Source organism: Nannobrachium achirus (assembly GCF_963921795.1).
Source record: "Nannobrachium achirus genome assembly, chromosome: 1".
In the NCBI taxonomy this organism is placed as follows: domain Eukaryota; kingdom Metazoa; phylum Chordata; class Actinopteri; order Myctophiformes; family Myctophidae; genus Nannobrachium; species Nannobrachium achirus.
In genome coordinates this window covers 72,793,775-72,815,347 of record NC_137810.1, presented here as the reverse complement: position 1 = coordinate 72,815,347, position 21,573 = coordinate 72,793,775, and the positions used below count along the sequence as shown (strand labels likewise).

At 42.7% G+C, this 21,573-nt stretch overlaps 1 protein-coding gene across 1 annotated transcript in view; it reads right to left on the bottom strand.

Moving 5' to 3' along the window:
• LOC308289759 (protein NLRC3-like) overlaps nucleotides 1-18,183 on the bottom strand; it is a gene marked incomplete at both ends in the record, with an annotated part of 53,663 nt that extends 35,480 nt beyond the window's left edge. The window contains 2 exons of the mRNA XM_080731510.1: nucleotides 16,272-18,036; nucleotides 18,168-18,183. Coding sequence (XP_080587636.1) covers nucleotides 16,272-18,036; nucleotides 18,168-18,183 — 1,781 coding nt within the window. The remainder of the gene's footprint in view (nucleotides 1-16,271; nucleotides 18,037-18,167) is intronic.
• Nucleotides 18,184-21,573: the final 3,390 nt, after the last annotated feature.

The following is a 21,573-nucleotide window of genomic DNA, read 5'->3' as shown; positions in this document are numbered from 1 at the left end:
CAGTAGTCCCATATGACATGATGGACTGGACTATCTCCTTATATAGTGTTATCCACATTTCGTGACATTTCCTGACATCACACTGACATCACTCCCATACAGAAGGAAGGTTACGGAAGGAAGGAAGGAAGGAAGGAAGGAAGGAAGGAAGGAAGGAAGGTCACTCAAGCGATACGTTTTTTCAGAGTATATGCGACCTTCGGTCGCAATCACCAATGGATAAAGTGGTTCAATTGATTGTAATGCTATGTTAACTACTTTTCCTGGGGACCCCCCCAAGGACCCCTGGGGCCCCCCAGACCTCACTTTGAGAACCAATGGCTTAGAACATCATTGTATGCCATATACAGAGCCACAATAATTGTAACCTATTGTATAATTCACTAATAGCAGATGTACAAGCTCACAGCACATCACACGCTTGTACATGTGCTATTTTCTAAGTAATTTCAAGAACAAAAAACATGCACAAACAGGGAAACTAAATATAATGGGTTTCTTTTTGCTACATGATGCTGCACTGAGATGCCACCCTGTGGTCACATTGGGTAACTGCACTTCAGTGATCACAACATTAATCAGTCAATGATGAAAGTCATGCAAACACCAACACCAGTGGTGAAAGTGAGCCGGAACGGCCGGAACCCCCGTTCCGTTAAAACATTTGGGGCCGGAACGGAGTTCCGTTAAGACGAGGAGAAGCCAGCTGTCAAAATCCCATGTTAAACCTGCCACAAACACACGTCCAGGAAGAAAACAATAGCCTATACCAAAGTCAGATTAACATACAGTAGGCAACACAAGTGTTACTAGTTATATTTTCTGATAAAGGGCTTCTAAATTATTCCCGTGGGTTTGTGTAGGTCAGTGTGATCCAGTCTGTTTGCGTTACAGTGTTTGTTTGACACGGAGCGCACGGAGCTAATAGAGGTGGGACGTTCGCGAACGAATCAAGTCTTTTGAACGGCTCTTTGAAATGAACGATATGATTCGGTTCACAGTAGGGAGCCGTTCCTTTCTAATGAACAGTGGCCGTCTTTTGAACGGCTCTTTGAAAGGAACGGATCCCAGAGATCCGGCTCACTTCAAAGAGCCATACATCCCATCTCTAGGAGGACTCGGGTTGTGTCTGTCTGTGCCTGCATGGATGCGGCCTTAAGCTAGATGCAGAATAGACCAAAATGATTCTATTCTTCATGTGTAGTGGAGTAGAATTAAAAGTATTGGAAATACTCCAGTAAAGTAGGCTAGGCTATACTTAAAACCTGTACTTAAATACACTACTTTAGTAAATGTACTTAGTTACTTTAGATAACTGGTTATAATAATATTAATAATAATATGGGTAATAATATAATAAATATAATAATAATATATATATGCTTACCCTTCTGTATGGAACAATGAACAATATGAAGAGGCTTATTATAGATATTTCATTTAGGATTTCAATCATGTTTCATGTTACAGTAAGTGTGTTGCCTAATTCAGGTGTAGGACCTGTAGTGTTTTACTGTTCCAAAATGCATTTTTCTATGCATTTCAGGGGTTTTGGGGGGTTAGAGCCTCCCAATTTTTTTCGGCCGCGCAGCTTCGCCGCGCGGCCAATTTATGACAGTTCCGGCAAGAATTTCAAACCACTTTCACCCCTGACCAACACACTGACTGAACTGAGACGGTTGGTTCTGGAGAATGAATAAATGGAAACACATGGACCTGTAAGGGTCCATTTAGAACCCACTGGAGGAACCCTGGGGGTCCCTGGTGTTGTAAGCTTGTAGATCGGCTATTTTTGGCAAAGAGGTTTGAAGAGGGAAAATAAGAGCAATCTAAAGTATTTGACGGTTCAAGTGGTTAAAAGTCTGAAAATACACATTACTCCAACTAAAGGGTCTCTTGCCTGAAAACGCTCAAAACCCCTGCTGTACATGTATACTGTATCCTGTCACTAATAGGAATGGGACGATCACCGTTATAATTAGAAACGCTTACAATAATCGCATGGCAGAGATTTTAATTCATGGTGAAGTTGTCCTCCGTCATACTAGGTTCAAGACAACCATAGGTTTTACTACATTAACCTTAAAACTGATGATCAGTTGCATGATTACAGTGCTGGTAATTACACTTCCACCTGGGTACTATAGGCACTCGTCAGGCTGGTCTAAGGCTTAGGCCAGACGGAGCTGGATATTTCATATATCCCGGTTTTTCAGATATCCACATAAAAAAAAAAAATATCTAGGTCCACACGACAAAGATATCTAGGTCTAAAATAATCTGAGTCCCCAGACCTCCACTAGGGGGACAAGCACACACACAGTAAAGTCTTCAGAGATATCCGGGTTCCGTGTCTACACGGATCCAGTGAATCGGATATTTTTCAATGTCTCCACTTATTTATCCGGTTTAAAAAATATCCAGCTTTGCGGCCAAAATATCCAGCTCTGTGTGGCTGCAAGCCCCAACCGCATAAAAAAATGTCTAGCAAATGTCTAGCTTCAGAAATATCCAGCTCTGTGTAGCCGGCACCTTAGACTTTATGCTCTTTCTCAAGGATTTGCATGTGGATTAAACCAGGAACAGTAATACATTTATTTATAAGGCGCCTTTCAGGGCACTCAAGGTCGCCGACAGTGACTTAGATTCATTCCTCATGGATCTACTGGATCTACATGTGGATTAAACCTGAACAGTGACTTAGATTCATTCCTCATGGATCTACTGGATCTACATGTGGATTAAACCTGAACAGTGAATTAGATTCTTTCCTCATGGATCTACTGGATCTACATGTGGATTAAACCCTAACACTAAACAGAAGTTGTGTGATTCTAAACAAAACATTTACCTGACACCACTTGTCAGCAGGGTTGATGCGGTTCAGCACAGCCAATGAGAAAGCAGCGTTTTTTTCCCTAACCAGACTGTGATTGGATGATCAAATTCTGACGTCTAGAGAAGTAAAATAAATGGACACATAGAGAAGAGAACATGTAAAAGTTAAAGCCTAAATTATACACTGTAGTTTGACCTGTCATTTGTCACCAATAAATCATTTTCAAGCTAACAACACGTTGCAATGTGAAACATTAAATTAAAGCTTAATACAGTATCTGATGAAGTGTGTAGTGAGTTATTGTACAGTACAACAAAAAAAACTGCAAAGATTCAGGTGATCATATTCAACATTTTATTTTATAAAAATAGAAAAAGCTGGGGTTCACAGTAAAGGGGAATATTGTTAAATATAACAATATTTGGATAAAATAATTTCAGCTCTGATGAAGAGCTTAGGCTTGAAACCACAAGTTTGGTGAGCAGATTCTTATTTTACTATTTGTACTTTATTCTGTAGTCCAGCACCCAGCCTGTATGTACTTTATTCTGTAGTCCAGCACCCAGCCTGTATGTACTTTATTCTGTAGTCCAGCACCCAGCCTGTATGTACTTTATTCTGTAGTCCAGCACCCAGCCTGTATGTACTTTATTCTGTAGTCCAGCATCCAGCCTGTATGTACTTTATTCTGTAGTCCAGCACCCAGCCTGTATGTACTTTATTCTGTAGTCCAGCATCCAGCCTGTATGTACTTTATTCTGTAGTCCAGCACCCAGCCTGTATGTACTTTATTCTGTAGTCCTGCATCCAGCCTGTATGTACTTTATTCTGTAGTCCAGCATCCAGCCTGTATTTATGTATGTAGATGTATATATCTACATCATACAGCCTGTCCACAACTTTCCAACATCCCATCATGCATTGCGCAGAATGTGCAGGCAGCTTCCGGCGCCGCAGCCGAGAGTGATCTACAAGCTCACAACGGTTGCATCTGCGACGCGACGTGAGCTTGTATGTCTGCTGTTAACCGGAAGTGTCCTGCAAATAATGCTACAGTAAATTCTCGTGGAAACAGGTGGATATTGGCCTTGGATGTGCGTGTCTTTTGGCTGTTTTGCAGCCTCTTTGTTAAAATCATTTCTTAGCCTGGTTAGCATACAGACTGGCAGCTCTGATGTGATTTCTGGCTTACAATTGGTTTTATGGAGTCTCGTCACCAAACCAAACTAAAGCAGATGCTGTATGTGAACGTTGTTTAAACCAGAGCACATCTCTAATGGTGGTGTTGAACATTGGATCTGAGAAACCAAACCAATAAGATATGAGGGCAAAGACACGCAGACAAGAACTCTTTGGACATTACATGTTAGTGCAAATTGATTGTCATACAAATGATTGCAATCAATGATTTGTGTATTTGGCTTTGGACATTGGAACATATAAATGAGACTTGCCTTTTAGGCTTTGTAAATAAAAGTTGCATAGAACATAAAAAGGTAAATGGTGCATTTATACAGCGCCACCTACTGCTCATCAGGAGCAACTGGGGGTTCAGAGTCTTGACTTAAATATACAAATAAATGACTGACAGTTACTGCGACCAATCATCAACATACATAATGGACTACGTCCACAAATACAACAACCTCTTAACAGACACAAATCCATGAAGATGTCACATGACTCCTTACAGCAAGGGTCTTCAACAGGGGGTCCGAGACCCCTAGGGGGTCCTCAGAGTTACTACAGGGGGTCCTCCAAATCTTTGTGTGATAGAAGCTTTTTTTTCCCTCCCTTTTTTATATTAACCACTTGAACCCTAGCGTCCATCTTCTGATAACTTTAGCCAAAAATAGCAGATCTACAAGCTCACAACGCCTCGCGCTGCGAGGCGCTGTGAGCTTGTAGATCATCTATTTTCGGCAAAGAGATTTGTTGTAGAGGGGAAAAAGAGCAGACTAAGTACAGAGTAAAAGGTCAAGTTTATTAAGTGTTAACAGTTCAAGTGGTTAAATATTTGAAAACACAAATTGACATGAATCTAAAAATACACTGATGATTGTGTCGTCAAACGATGAAACTATATGGAATCTATGAACAGGTTGTGGGGGTCCCTGCTTCATCTCTCTCTCAACTAAGGGGTCCTTGGCCTGAAAACGTTGAAGACCCCTGCCTTACAGGGTATCGTTTGGACAACAAATAGTTTTGCCAGTAGAAGTTATGCTAAACATAAGCAACAACGTCACATGCAATATAAACATGGAATGCATTTTTAAAGGTGAGTGCAGTGACCACTTATCCATTGCATCATATGGGCGGTGGGGTTCATTTGGTGCAGACCTGCGCGTGCATTTAATGTTAAGACATCTATAGAGACACACGGGCGCCTACAGATTCACGCCCACAACTGAGACAGTGACACCACTTGGGGTAAGGGAGAACGGTGCACTGCAAGCCAGCCCATAGAAGTCAAATTGCAATTCAACTGTAGTTAGCCTACTTTTAAAATAATCCTACATGAACTGAAGACAATATTGAAGTAAAAATATGTTTCCAAATGTATGGACTGTCTTAGTCAACATACCTTCTTGTTTTCTAAATAGATGAAGTGTTTAACATTTAATTTGATACTTGAATGTGTTAGCCATACAGAGCAGAGGGGAGACAGTAGACAGAGAACATGTCTAGAGCACCGCAGTGTAGATAGATAGATAGATACCTTTATTATCCCAAGGGGGAAAATTAGTTGTCCAGTAGTAGCACAGCAGTATACAGTTATTTACAAAGGTACAGAGACGTAAGAAAGATAGATAAGAGGGAAAAAAACAAAACAAAGACAAGAGCAGTACAGTACCAATAAGGAGAAGGTGCATCAATAGAGGGGGCGAATAATATATAAGAATATATAAATAAAGTGTCTTGCAAAAGAGACCATAGCAGTCAATGCTAGTTAGTGCAAACAAGTATCTCACTGTCAATTACTCAGAAACTACCAACACTAACAACCTAATAGTGCAGTGTCAAAAATCAGTGCGAAAAAAAGAAGAAACTAGGAAGCGTGTCACCGCAAGGCGCACATGAGCACTCTTCCTGGAAGGTCCTTAGAGGTCAAAGTCAATACAGCAATTGTTCCTTAGAGGTCAAAAGTCAATACAGCAATGGCAATGGTTCCGTAAGTCTAAGTTAGGAAGGGGGACCTTTTCAAGCGTCCGTTATGTGTCTCGTTGTACAGCTTAAGGGCAGCCGGTACAAAAGATTTTCCTAATCTCTCACATCTCCGTGCTGGGTAGGAAAAGCGGTAGTTTCCTCTCTTACTCCAGTAACTGGTGATCTCTAGATGGAGGGGGTGGGAGGAGTTCTCCAAGATGGAATCTAGCTTCTTCGCAGTGCGCACCCTGGTTACTTCCTCCACCCCCTGCAGAGAGGACCCAACGACAGAGCCTGCTTTCTTCACCAGTCTGTTTAGGTTAAACGTGTCACCTGCTCTGTTGTTGCCACCCCAGCATGTTATGCCAAAAGTGTGACATTACATTGCTTTGATAATGTAAACATATGTTTTCTCATGCCAATAAAGTTCTTTGAATTGAAATTGAACATTGATTCTATAGAGACACACGGACGCCTACACATTCCAGCCCACGATTGAGACACTGCCACCACTTTGGGTAAGGGAGAACTGTGTACTGCAGCTGCATCCTTATGAGACATCCCCCCTACCCCCCATTTAGTTTGAGTCATATTTTTGTCATCTGATTTTATTTTAGTTTTAGTCGACTAAAATGTTATTTGGCAGCCATGATGGCATGCCTGATTTTATACTTGGTTGCGTGCTGAAAATAGCAGATCTACAAGCTCACAACCTGTCGCGCTGCGTCACGTTGTGAGCTTGTAGATCGTCTATTTTCAGAGAGCAACACCCGAGCGCAACCAAACATAAAATGACTTGTCTTTTAGTTCTACTGGATCTCTTCTCCACTAATAGTCCCTCCCTGACATTTTACGAAATTGACAATTCTATATTTAGTCTTAGTTTTAGTCATCATAGCTCAGTGTTTGTTTAGCTTTTATTTAGTCAGTGAAAAAAGGAAGTCGACAGACATTTTTCATCATATTTTTAGTCAACACAACTTTAAGTACATTTTGATGCCAATACTTTTGCACTTTTACTTGGAATTCTGGACTTTTACTTTTATCAGAGTATTTCTATGTTGCAGTATTGACTGTACTGTAGACATATAAAATATAAATATATACATAAACTATGTTGCTGTTGGCTGGAAACCTTGGATGTCCAAAATGCTTCCTGTGTTCAAACACATCCATAACAACCATATTGGTTGATGTCAACTCATCAGAGACATTATCTGTCCTCACAAAGACACACTGAGGAGGAGGAGGGGGAGGAGGAGGAGATGAGGTCCTTATATAGCCTAAACCCAGGGTAGAGTGGTTCAGTGAATGTGGACTGGAAGGTATAAAGGTGTTTCAGTGAGTCAGACGACACCTCATAGAAGGACAGAGTCCCGGCAGCATGGTCTACATATACTGCTACTCTGTTGGAGCCAGAGGGATCAACAGGGAGGAAAGTGGTCCTACTATTGTGAGAGACCCAGTAAAGGCTTCCCCCACAGTCCAGACTCCAGGACAGATCATTGTATCCAAGTCTATTAGGACCCTCTCCTCTCCTGCTGATTCCTCTGTAAGCCACTCCTATCTTAACATCTCCACTCGTCTCTACCTCCCAGTAACAGTGTCCAGTCAGACCCTCTGTACACAGAACCTGATCACACTTATCATCAAATCTGTCCTGATGATCAGGGTATGACTGAAGCTCCTCCCCCTCTGGCCGAGTCACCTTCCTGTTGCTCTCAGACAGACAGAGTGTTCTGCTCGCTGTGTTTGGATCCAGTGTGAGACGATGGAAGTCTGATGAGAGAACAAGACAGGAAACATTACAAATATTTAATATTTAAAAAGTATTAAAATATTCACACAGAGAGAGAGAGAGAGAGAGAGAGAGAGAGAGAGAGAGAGAGAGAGAGAGAGAGAGATTGGTTTACAGTAACTGAGTACACAATAAGTTAATGTTGTGTAGTTAAAGTACTAATACCTGAGTATTTGTATTACTTGTGACTTTCACTACATTTCAAAGACACATATTGTACTTTTAACTCCACTACATTTGTAGGAAGAGAAAACATTTATTTATTATGAATTATTATGCCCTATGTAGTTTTTTTCAGTAAAAATAGCTTGTAGATCGGGTATTTTTATTATGATTGATAGGCTATTAGTGTTGATTTTGTCAACTAAAACTATGACGAAAAATGTTTGTCAACTTTTGTCACTGTGTGAAACTAAATAAAAACTAAACACACATTTAAGATAATATGACTAAGACTGAATTTACTGACAATTTTGTAAAAATAAATAAAAGTAGACTAAAATGTTAGGGAGGGACTAGTGGAGACGAGATCCAGTAGAACTAAAAGACAAGTCATTTTATGTTTGATTCTGCTCGGGTGTTGCGCTCTGAAAATAGCAGATCTACCAGTAAAGCAGGTTGCACAGTGCTGCGTTTTTCGGGCCGAATATCGGGGTGAATTTCGGAGCGTGTGAATAAAAAAATCAACCTCACGTTATGTCAGTCACGTTTGCACACTGACGCCCGTTTCGCGCACCACTCGGTCCCTTGCTCTCTCTATCTCTCTCTCTCTCCTTGCCCTGAAAAACGTATTTTGCAACGAAAAACGCAGCAGTGTGCAACCAGCTTAAGACTCCCTAATGGGGAGATAAGCGACTGTCAGGTCACATGTATACACCAGGGGCCGTGGAGTGGAGCAGTAGTTTGTAGATCGGCTACCTTAGACTATTTTCCCATATTTCTTTCCCAGCGGCGTGGGGGTCTGCGGGGTCCGCGAGGGTCCGCCGGGGTGCCCGAGTTACGGCCTTTTTATTGGGCTGCAGTGTCTGCTGCTAGGTGGCGGGGGTCTACAGGTAGGTGGCGGGGGTCTACAGGTAGGTGGGGGGGTCTACAGGTGGGTGGGGGGGTCTACAGGTAGGTGGTGGGGGTCTACAGGTAGGTGGTGGTGGTCTACAGGTAGGTGGCGGGGGTCTACAGGTAGGTGGGGGGGTCTACAGGTAGGTGGCGGGGGTCTACAGGTAGGTGGTGGGGGTCTACAGGTAGGTGGCGGGGGTCTACAGGTAGGTGGGGGGGGGTCTACAGGTAGGTGGGGGGGTCTACAGGTAGGTGGCGGGGGTCTACAGGTAGGTGGTGGGGGTCTACAGGTAGGTGGGGGGGGGTCTACAGGTAGGTGGTGGGGGGTCTACAGGTAGGTGGGGGGGGGTCTACAGGTAGGTGGCGGGGGTCTACAGGTAGGTGGGGGGGTCTACAGGTAGGTGGCGGGGGTCTACAGGTAGGTGGTGGGGGTCTACAGGTAGGTGGCGGGGGTCTACAGGTAGGTGGTGGGGGTCTACAGGTAGGTGGTGGGGGTCTACAGGTAGGTGGGGGGGGGTCTACAGGTAGGTGGGGGGGTCTACAGGTAGGTGGCGGGGGTCTACAGGTAGGTGGTGGGGGTCTACAGGTAGGTGGGGGGGGGTCTACAGGTAGGTGGTGGGGGTCTACAGGTAGGTGGGGGGGGGTCTACAGGTAGGTGGGGGGGGTCTGCCGGTAGGTGGCGGCGGACGGCCCGGACTTTACGGCCAGAACAAGTGGAATACGTCCTAACAACAGGGCTCGGGCTGAATTTTTAAGCTCAAATACACACTCTCACACAGACACACAGACACACACACACACACACACACACACACACACACACACACACACACACACACACACACACACACACAACTAGGCTTGGAACAGCAGCATTTTGGTTTACACAGCAGTCTTTGACAGTGGGAATGTGGGATTAACCAACGGTACAATCTTTGACAAGGAGGCTATAGCACTGCAGCCGACATGAATGACACAAGTCACTGCCATGAATACTTTGGGATATTAATTTAAACCATATCCGTGCGCGTTCATTTGGTTACAAGCAATAATTCCCCATGGCCATGATCTCACAGGCTCGCCACATTAATGACAGATATCCTGGAAACTAAAGGTCATCTGAATGCAGTGGTTGCAGAATGAAGCATTGATGGATGAAGGCTGGCTGGTGTTGAGTGATCTCCAGGTGGCATAAATAAATCCACGGCGCCCACGGGGAAGATGGTGCGCTGTGGGCACAGGTGGAGCGTCGGGTTTCATCATTAACTCCAGCATGTACAGTAGCTACTAACATTGAGAGACCCCACGGTTATGTTTGGGCACGTTTGAGTGCTTAAACTATAGCAATCATGTACCGGTATTCCGCACTGGCTGGCCATCTCCCCGGTGGGCCGTGGACCCTCAAATAAATCATCCACAGTGTGCACTGGGCCGGGCACAGCCAGGTTTGGACCTTCAGGTTTTATCCTTAATAAAGGATTCACGTCACTATAAATTGGAGGCTCACAGTTCCCGAAAATGCTCTCGCATGCGTTCGTATCTATGCTTGTTCTGAGCCAGATCTGCAATAGACTGTTAGTGTTAAAGCACTTAATGTAGATTGCTGCCATATCGCTAGATTTTGATTGCTTGTCATTGTAACTTGGAAATAAAATCAGCGTACATGTCCATGATGTAGCTGGTTATATATTTTTATAAAATGTTATATTTTCACAGGATTATTTATTAGTGTGTTAGATATGCATTTCCGAGTGAATACATGTGTCCATTGTCTGCCAGATAGTTAGACAATGCTGCCCTGCATGTCTACAATGGAATAAGAGGTGTAAGATGAATCCTACACCACCTCTGAACTTGATGTGAGATTTGATCCCGCCCTACACCAACGTCAAAGTCACATTGAAATGATAAATGCAGAGACTTGCCTAAATGTCGGTGTACGCCAACATTTTGATCTGCACCACGTTGATAAATGAAGGCCAGTGTGTTTGGGGGACATTAAGCAGAATGTGTGGCAGAAGGAGGGTTGAACATTGCAGAAGGTGTGTCATGTAGAGGGAGTGTTTTGTAAACAAGCATCAGCTGGTGTGAAGGACCAGGCCAAGAGCAGAGAAACCTCCTGCATTCACTGGAAGCTCTACTGAAGAGCTTTCAGGACAGCATCCAGGGAGGGAGGGGCCAACAGAGGATAAAACACTGTATACAAATACAGACTGACAGACAGACAGACAGACAGACAGACAGACAGACAGACAGACAGACAGACAGACAGACAGACAGACAGACAGACAGATACTCACATCTTGAAAGGTTTTGAGGATTAGGATTAGAATTCCAGAATTCTCCTCCATGTTTCACTCTGTAGGAAGTAGAACAACAATGCATCAATGTCTGACTGTCTAACACAACGTCTCCACTACCTGACACTACAGTGTTTCTGCTACTAGTGAAACGACGGGAATTTGCTAAAATTGTGGGATCTTGCAAAAGAAAAATATGTGTTTTGATTAGAAAAGGTGATTGAAAAGGTGACTCACCCTTTTCTTACTAGGCTACTGTAGTATAACTTTATGAACGTGGCAAAGCTCAGTTTACAAGGAGTGCAATGAATGTTGCATCAAGGTGGATTAATTTAAATTGTCATTATTTGAATTTTAACGGAGCAGATAGACATTGGCCCTCATTTATCAATGGAGTGTAAAAAATGGTCTATTTTTTTCACCAAATTTTGCGTACGGCATTTATCAATGCTTCCTAAACAGACACACCTGGCGTACATTTGATCCCAGCGTTGATAAATGCGCAGGCTGAAATTTAAATAACACGCCCTTAATTATTCTCGAAACACCCCGATTTTACGACCAGAACAACCCGAATACGACCTAACAACCAAAGAAAAGCCATGTCCGCGTCCCACACAGACCACGCACACATGCACGCACGCACGCACACACCTACACACGCAACTAGGCAACTTGGAACAGCAGCATTTTGGTTTACACAGCAGTCCTTGACAGTGGAAACGTGGGATTAACCAACGGTACAATCTTTGACAAGGAGGCTATAGCACCGCAGCCGACATGAATGACACAAGTCACTGGTCACTGCCATGAATACTTTTGGATATTAATTTAAACCATTGCCTACCCGTGCCGTTCGTGCGCAGACAGAGCGCGTTCATTTGGTTACAAGCAATCATATTCCCCATGGCCATGATCTCAAGGCTCGCCACGTCGGGTTTCATCATTAACTCCAGCATAGTGTACAGTATCTACTGTATAAATTGAGAGACCCCACGGTTACGTTTTGGATATTAATTTAACCCAATTTCGGTGACGAGCGCAATGCACTTTTGAGTGCTTGAACTAGCGATCATGTACCGTTCCTGCGCGGGCTGGTCTTCTCCCAGGTGGGCCGTGGACCCCCAAATAAATCATCCGCAGCGTGCGTGCGCGGGGCTGGGCTGGGCTGGGCACAGCCAGGTTTGGAGCTTAGGGTTTTATCCATATTTAAAAGGACTCGCGTCACTCTATAAATTGGAGGCTCACGCCTCACGGTAGATCACAGCGGCGCCGCGCTGGTCCCAAAAATGCTCTCGCATGCGTTCGTAGGCTATAATGTGCTTGTTCTGAGCCAGGTCTGCAATCTTAAAATATAGACGGTTAAAGCATTTAACAGTAGATTGCTTCCATGTTGCTAGATTTTGATTGCTTGTCATTGTAACTTGGAAATAAAATCGGCATGCATGTCCATGATGTAGCTGGCTATAATATACTTTTATAAAATGTTATATTTTCACAGGATTATTTATTATTGTGTTGGATATACATTTTCGAGTGGATACATGTGTCCATTGCCTCTCAAATAGTTACACAATGCTGCTCCGCACGTCTACAATGGAACAAAGTGGTGTAGGATGAATCCTACACCACCTCTGGACTTGACGTGAGATTTGATCCTACCCTACGCCAACGTCAAAGTCAAGTTGAAATGATAAATGTCGAGACTTCCCTAAATTTTGGTGTACACCCAAATTTTGATCTGCACCACGTTGATAAATGAGGGCCACTATGTTTTATTGAGCAAGGGAAGTGATTATATCTTCTGTCTTGCACAGAGTCGGTGTGCGCACGCACGCACGCACGCACGCACGCACGCACGCACGCACGCACGCACGCACGCACGCACGCACGCACACACACACACACACACACACACACACACACACACACACACACACACACACACACACACACACACACACACACACACACACACACACACACACACACACACACACACACACACACACACACACACACACACACACACAGGAGCACAGTGAACAACTGGTGAGGATGACTTTATAAACTTTATTTGGAAAAATGCAGTGGTGGAAAAAGTACATTTTCTACTTAAGTAAAAGTATCAATACTGCATTGTAGAAGTACTCTGTTACAAGTAGCAGTCCATAATTCAAAATTTACTTGAGTAAAAGTACAAAAGTATTGGCATCAAAATCTACTTAAAATACTAAAAGTAAAAGTCCAAAATGTTTGAAAATAGCAGATCTACAAGCTCACAACGTGTCACGATGTGACGCGTTGTGAGCTTGTAGCTTGGCTATTTTCAAATAGCCAAGGTATAAAATAGGGCTAAAGTGGTTTATGTATGTTTTAACATATTATAATTTAGATCAGCAAAGTAACTAGTGTTAATGAAATCTTGCAAGCCCAGCTTATTTTACATATTTCGCCTGTATATTTTTACTAGCACAATAGACGTTATGCCATTGGAACATGAAACAAGGGAATCACTGCACTAACCAACATGGACACAGTCCAAGTCTACTCACTGCAGAGACTCCAGTCCAGAGAAGTTCTTCAGTCCAGACACCGGCAACACGTTGAAGTTCAAGTCTAATTCTCTCAAATGAGAAGGATTAGATCTGAGAGCTGAGGCCAGAACTTCACAGCTTCTCTCTGACAACCAGCAGTTCATCAGTCTAAATGAGAAATAAAACACACAATGTTTGATTGTCTGCAATAAAATACATTATTCTGAGAACCTGCTTACAACCACCTATTAAAGGACCTGGTCTGGATGGACTGTCTGGGTTTTAGAGTAGAAAACCAGACAGAGTAACATGAACTAAATAATCTTTACTTAATCTCGCAACAGACAAACAGAGTTTCTAAATGGTTAGTTCCAATACTTAATTCTGATTGGCTGGTTTCTGATTAAACCAGTGTCTAAATGATATGATAATCCACACCTTGAATCAGTTTATATCAAACCCAGGTGCATTATTTCTTTCCACAGTGTTGTGAAGCTGAGCTAGAGAAGGGAGCGCTTGATTTTCTCTCAAATCCTGCCGTGCGGGGCTTATAAGCTCCACCCACACACATAGGACTGTAACTGAGTGCCTCTGGGCGGGGCTTGTAAAAACACCAAGCGCCCCCCCATAACCCATTCTGATTGCAACAGGTGTTTCTGCAGCCTGGCCGGGAACTACTTTCTTGTAGCTGGGAACTACTTTCTTGTAGCTGGGAACTACTTTCTTGTAGCTGGGAACTACTTTTTTGTAGCTGGGAACTACTTTCTTGCAGACCTTGTAGTGAATTATTAGTGAAATAGAACAGTTTTAGTTGGTACATGTCTATGATTTATCATGTTGACATATTGTAACGGTTTTAGAAAAGCAAGAAGCCACGCGAGGCATGTGGTTACCTGTATTTTATAACGGCTGAGAGGGTTGGAGACACTCGGCTTGGCTTCGTGTCTCACCACGCCTTTCAGACGTTATAAAATACTGGGTAACCACATGCCTCTTGTGGCTTATTGCTTCATTATACACATAAGACCTAACAGGTCAAAGGTCAATTGATGGACAGTTTAAGACAAGTGAAGCTGATAAGTGCTGATGTCACAGACACAGGAAGGACATCTGCTGGAGAAAGAGACGATACAGACCAGTGGTGGAATGGAACTAAGTACATTTACTCAACTTCTGTACTTAAGTACAAGTTTAGTTTACTTTATTTACTTTACTTGATTATGTCAACTTTGTATATTTTATACTTCTACTGCACTACATCTATAGAGGCAAATACTGTAATCTTTACTCATTAATTATTTGAAAACTTTAGTAACCATTTACTTCAGATCTGATTTAGATTATTGCAATATACATAAACCAGCTATTGTATCACCTATTATACACTTTTTTTTTTTTTTGACACATGTTGAAAACATAAAAAGGGGGTATTCTGCAGATTGAGTTTTTGGTAATAAAGTGTATTTATTACTTTTACTAGTAACAGAGCTGCATTGTGGTATTGCCACTTGGATTATTTTTTACCCTGATACAGACAGACAGTCTTTGAGTGGTTTGAGTGAATTTAGTAAACATGTACATACTGTAGTTACTGTACCTCCTCATTATCCAGGTTAATGTGTTACTATATCAACCTTATTCATGCCACAATATTCATATTATAATCACATGATAAATCACTGATGGAAATAATGATTGTAAATTAATCTCACCGTAGAGTCTCCAGTCTACAATGAGGACTTTTCAGTGCAGCACAGAGTAGATCCAGGTCCAGGTGGTTGTAACTTAAGTCCAGGTGTCTCAGATGGGATGGATTAGAACTGAGAGCTGAAGACACAACTTCCATGAGTTCCTTCTGGAGGAGACGACCAAAGCCAACAAGTCTGTAATTAGAGGTGTTCAATCAGACCACGGTCACACACACACACACACACACACACACACACACACACACACACACACACACACACACACACACACACACACACACACACACACACACACACACACACAAGTCCACAAGTCCATTTATTTATAAAGCAGATTTAAAAACAACCAGGTTGACCAAAGTGCTGTACATCATGAGAACGCAGTAAAAACAAATACAATACAAAGCAAAAACAATAGAAACATTTGTAAACATTTAAAACCTTGTAAGAACAGCTACAAAAACAAAACATTTAAGATATAAAACAATGACAGATAAAAGGCACAGGGAGGGAGGGGTCTAGGGCTCAAATGATAGGGTGAAGAGGTGTGTTTTAAGTCGGATGGAATGCTGTTCCAGAGAGCTGGGCCAGCCACAGAAAAAGCTCTGTCACCCTTTTACCTTAGAATGGCTGTTGTAACTTTGAGGGGTGTGTGTGTGTGTGTGTGTGTGTGTGTGTGTGTGTGTGTGTGTGTGTGTGTGTGTGTGTGTGTGTGTGTGTGTGTGTGTGTGTGTGTGTGTGTGTGCGTGCGTGCGTGCGTGCGTGCGTGCGTGCGTGCGTGCATGCGAATCACTGTTGATTTAACTATCATTTTTTGTTATAGTGTAGTAGTGTGAAGGTACAGTCCATTGTTTCAGTTCTAAGTTTTCTATTCACATGACTACTAACCGAGCCTTTCTGCTGTTCCTCACAGCTGGGATGAGTCTCGGTCGCCCCTCGTCTGATGTGTTGTATTTGTCCAGGTCCAACTCCTCCAGAACATCCTCTGACATCTGCAGCATGTGGGCCAGAGCTGAACACTGGGTCGGAGACAGTTCTGTCTTTGATCTGTCCCCTGACTTCAGGTACTGTTGGATCTCCTGATGCACTGAGTGGTCGTTCATCTCCATCAAACAGTGGAAGATGTTGATACATCTGTCAGGAGAGGCAAGGCGATCATTCATCTTCTTCAGGTTGTTGATGGCTCTCTGGATGCTCTCTGGACTGTACTGTGTCTGAACCAGTAGACCTCCTAACAGACTCTGGTTGGACGGCAGTGAGAGACCATGAAGGAAGCGGAGAAACAGGTCCAGGTGACCATTCTTACTCTTTATGGCTTCACGGTTGGCTGCGTCCAGGAAGTCCTCCAAGGACATGTCACTGGTGTATTCACATCCCTGTATGTCACGTCCCAGGAATGTCTTCAGTACCTCCATGTTCTTCTGTGTGAAACAGTGGAACAGGTAGACTGCAGCCAGAAACTCCTGGATGATCAGATGAACAAAGCGGTAGACTGCTCTCTGGAAGAGCACGCCCTCTCTTTTGAAGATCTCTGTGCACACTCCTGAGTACAGCGAGGCGTCTTTCACATCCAGACCACACTCTTCCAGGTCTTCTTGGTAGAACATGATGCTGCCTTTCTCCAGATGTTCAAACGCCAGCCTACCCAGCTTCAGAAGAACCTCCCTGTCCTTCTCCAAGATCTGCTGTTGATTCTCTCTCTCTTTTCTGTTTCTTTGCTTGTTTATTTTTTTCCCCTCATGAGGCTCATCATACTTCAGCTCCTTCCTCTTTGTCTGGACCAACAGGAAGTGGCAGCACATGGCAGTCAGGGTCGTGGGCAGCTGTCCTGTCTCGTCTGTCTTCACCATGTCCTCCAGAACGGTAGCGCTGATCCAACAGAAGACTGGGATGTGACACATGATGTGGAGGCTCTTTGACGTCTTCATGTGTGAGATGATTCTGCTGGCCAGCTCCTCATCACTGAATCTCTTCCTGAAGTACTCCTCCTTCTGGGGGTCTGTGAACCCTCGTACTTCTGTCACCAGGTCAACATATGCAGGAGGGATCTGATTGGCTGCTGCAGGTCTGGTGGTTATCCAGATGAGAGCCAATGGGAGCAGATTCCCCTCGATGAGGTTTGTCAACAGCCCGTCCACTGATGATGTCACTGTGACATCAGTGATGATGTCATTGTTGAAGTTGAAGGACAACCTGCTTTCATCCAAACCATCAAAGATGAAGCCAACCTTCCAGACAGCGAGCTGCTCTGCTGTGACCTTCTTCAACGTTGGATGGAAAACATGGATCAATGAGAGAAGACTGTGCTGCTCATCTCTGACCAAGTTCAGCTCCCGGAATGAGAAGGGAACCAGGAGAATGACATCTTGATTTTCCAAACCCTTTGCCCAGTCCAGAGCGACCTTACGCACAGAGAAGGTTTTTCCAATGCCAGCGACTCCCTTGGTCAGAACTCTTCTGATTGGTGTCTCTCTGCCAAGGAGGAGGGGCTTAAAGATGTCACGGCAGTTGATTGGTTGGTCTTGGAGGGTGTTCTTCTTGGAGAGTGTCTCAAGCTGGTAGACCTCATGTTGGTTATTAACCCCTTCACTCTCTCCCACTGTGATGTAGAGCGCTGTGAAGATGCTGCTGAGGGAGGGCACTTCAGTGACGTCTGTCACACAATCCAGACTGTTCAAAGTGATCTTATAAACCTTTAAATCCTCCTGCACACTGACACCTGCTGTGAGAAGACAATGAAGACATTTTACACATTCAGCTTCATTTATAACTTTACATTCTTACAACTGTTTAAACACATTATTAATGTGTTAAATATCATACATTAGGGAACAATAACCAATATAAAACAAGTAAGACTCCCTAATCGGGAGATAAGTGACCGTCAGGTCGCATACACAAACTTTAGAAGGCAATCGTAGCCAATCAGGAGGGAATATGGGAAATGGGACAGATCCTTGTTGATGACATGACTTTAGAGATACTGTGTACCCGCCGCTTTGCGTGAATTTAGGGCAGAATCTGTAGGAGCAGTGTTAAAAAAAATGTTTTGCAAAAATCGTCCTGATGGTGGCACTAGAAGAGGGTCATGTGAGAAATCAAAAGTGGCAAAAGTGTGACATGACGTTACAGCCTGACAGACAGAAAGACTGACAGCCGGTGGAGTTTTGATAGTAACTGCGACCTGACGGTCGCAATAATAATGTTGAATTGGGCGATTGATGTTCCCTTGTGAGATAATAAAGATATTTATCTGAATTGTTTTGGTACAGAGTTGATATTTGACAATGTTTATTTTATTTATTTGTATTTGTTGCTATTTAAATATTGTAAATTGTGTCCAGTCTTACTGTGTCCACTGTTGGTCTGAGTGGATGTCTTCAGTCCAGGTGTGGTTGTGAATGTCTCTCCTGAACATCTGGACGTCTGCTCAGTCCTCTTCCTCTCTCTGTGGAGATGAAGAACTTTATTAGGACTATATGCCCCATCTTAGCTGCTCTCCGTAGTGGGACTGAGTTACCAGGGCCCAAGGTGGAGGGGCCTTCATTATTTTATACTTTAGCTATTGAAAAATAGCAGATATACAAGCTCACAGCGAGGCACCAAGTGCCGCGCTGCGAGCTTGTAGATCTGCTATTTTTGAAAAGTTGTGAACATGTGTGCAAATCTTTGAATATACTGCAAGTATTTTTAAGCGAACATTTGAAATAAAATGTAGCTTTGTTTGCTAAATATTTTTAGATGGGTGGTCCATGGCCAAATACATATCATTTTGGGGGTCCTTCACATGAAACAGTTTGAGCACCGCTGACAGAAACATAGGTTTTAAAGAAACTATTGACAGACTTGCACAAATGTTCATGATTAGAAGAAAATAGAAGTTCTACAAGCTTGCAGCACGGCACTCTGTGCTGCACTTGAGCTTGTATACAGTATCTGCTATTTTTCAATAGCACAACATAACGTGTAATAATGCGTTCCCAGTCTAAATGGGTTAAACCCCCTCCCCTGAAGAACATTCATGGGGGGCCCACAGTGAATGCTTGAACCCAGGGCCCAGGATGTGGTGCAACACCCCTGCTCACAGCACAGCTTGTCTCAAAGGGTGGCAGGGCTTTCACAGTCTGGGCCCCTCAGCTGTGGAACACCCTACCTGTTGACCTACGACGTGTGAATTCAGTGTCATCTTTCAAAGCCCCTTTAAAACCCACCTCTATGTTCAAACCTTTTCTAAAATTGTTCCTGCCATTTTTTTTTATATATATATATATATATATCTGCATGTGTCTATTTTAAAATGTGTGCCTACTTTTTATTCACTGATCGTTTGTTGTAGATTGTCAATAAATACATATCATGTTGTTCTTTTACCCTGCTCTGTAAAGCACTTTGTGATGTCTGGAAATATGCTTTATAAATACAATCATTATCATAATCATTCTTCACTGATTGATGGATGTTTCTGTACTGTTTGGTGTTGGTATCAATATACAATAACAGGGTCCACTCTGTCATGTCCTTATATTATTGTGCACTTTTTGTTTGACTGGTTTAGACATTTATCTTTTTGTTTATTGATCTGTAACTGTTAGTTATAACATTAATCTCCATTGCTTATTGTTGGAATTCTGCCCAATTCTTGTCATTTTGTGTTTTTGGACAGTAGAGAAGTATGAACAATAAGGCCATCACACGCTTAGCACTCAATAATAAATGACACTGATCATCCTCTGTATCAATAACTATATCAATAACACTGATCATCCTCTGTATCAACTATATCAATAACACTGATCATCCTCTGTATCAATAACTATATCAATAACACTGATCATCCTCTGTATCAATAACTATATCAATAACACTGATCATCCTCTCTATCTCTACTTCCACCTCATGCCATCAGGGTGAAGATACAGAACCCTGAAGTGGTACAAGGTTGGTTCATCATTAGTTTTGTTTCCTCAGCCATCGCTGCACTAAACAAACTGCTTCGCCCCTGTCGATAGGATGGTTTTCTGTGTACTGTGGAGACCTGATGTTCTGTCTTGTGATATGTTTGTGTTGTGTTATGTGTTGTTTTTTCTTTTTCTTTTTTTTCTTTTTTTTTTAAAGACAGCGACAAATTTCACTTCGGGGACAATAAAGATTATTTGTATTATCATTAGTATAAAGTAGTAGTTACTGTGGTCACAGCAGTATCTTTATTTATTTATTCAGAGATGTCTTCATCTACAAGCTCGCAACGTGGCACAAAGCGACACATTTTGAGATTTCTGCTATTTTCACTAGTTTGGTCCTGGACTCCCGGGCAAACGTCTAATTTCTCTTTTGGGTCTTGGGCTTAAAGGTTGGAAACCACTTATGACAGGTATGTATGTAAACTACCAGCTCCTCTCTATACTAAAGATGGTTGAGGTTTCCTCTCTTGCTCTCACTTTAAACTCCCACATAGTCATGGTAAACTACAGTAGTTTATGAGCAGGCAGAGTAGTTTTGCTCAACACATTCATTGCTCTGAACGTGTTAACATGTTAAGAAGCTCATGAGGATTGACATACTGTGTGTGTGGAGGTCCAGGTTCACTGAAGACAGGAGGCATTCCCATAGACGCGTCACTCTTCATAGACACACAGCTGGGTGTTGGAGACTCTGCTCTGTGGTCAACACTTCTGGAATCACAACAATATTCATACAATGATCATGTGAATGAAAGAGTCTGTTATAGATTCTGTATTGTTACATTGTATTTTACAAGAGAGTAAAACTCCATGTTGAAGTAATAGGAAAGACATTGTGATTGATTATTTTATTAGACAAAAATGGAGAACAGTAAAAGTATAGTCAATGCAATATAAATGTAGTACAAGTACAGTTAAACACCCTGCCTAAAAGGAACATCTCAAATAAGACCTTTTACAGTATTTTTTAGGATGAAAGCCCTCAGTATTTAATTCATGGACATAATGAATAGCAAGCAAAGAAAACATTCAATAATATCACAGTTATAAAACACTATATGTACAGGATTGGGGAAACAAGGGGTGGGGCTAAGGTAAAGGTGGGGGTGCTCACTTCTGGCCTGTCTGTGGGAGAAGTGACAACTACCTCCTTCTCTGGCCTCCTGAAAGGTGAGTTTTCACCTGCCTATGGGATTCTGCCCAGGAATCTTGTTCTTGTTCTCTGATAA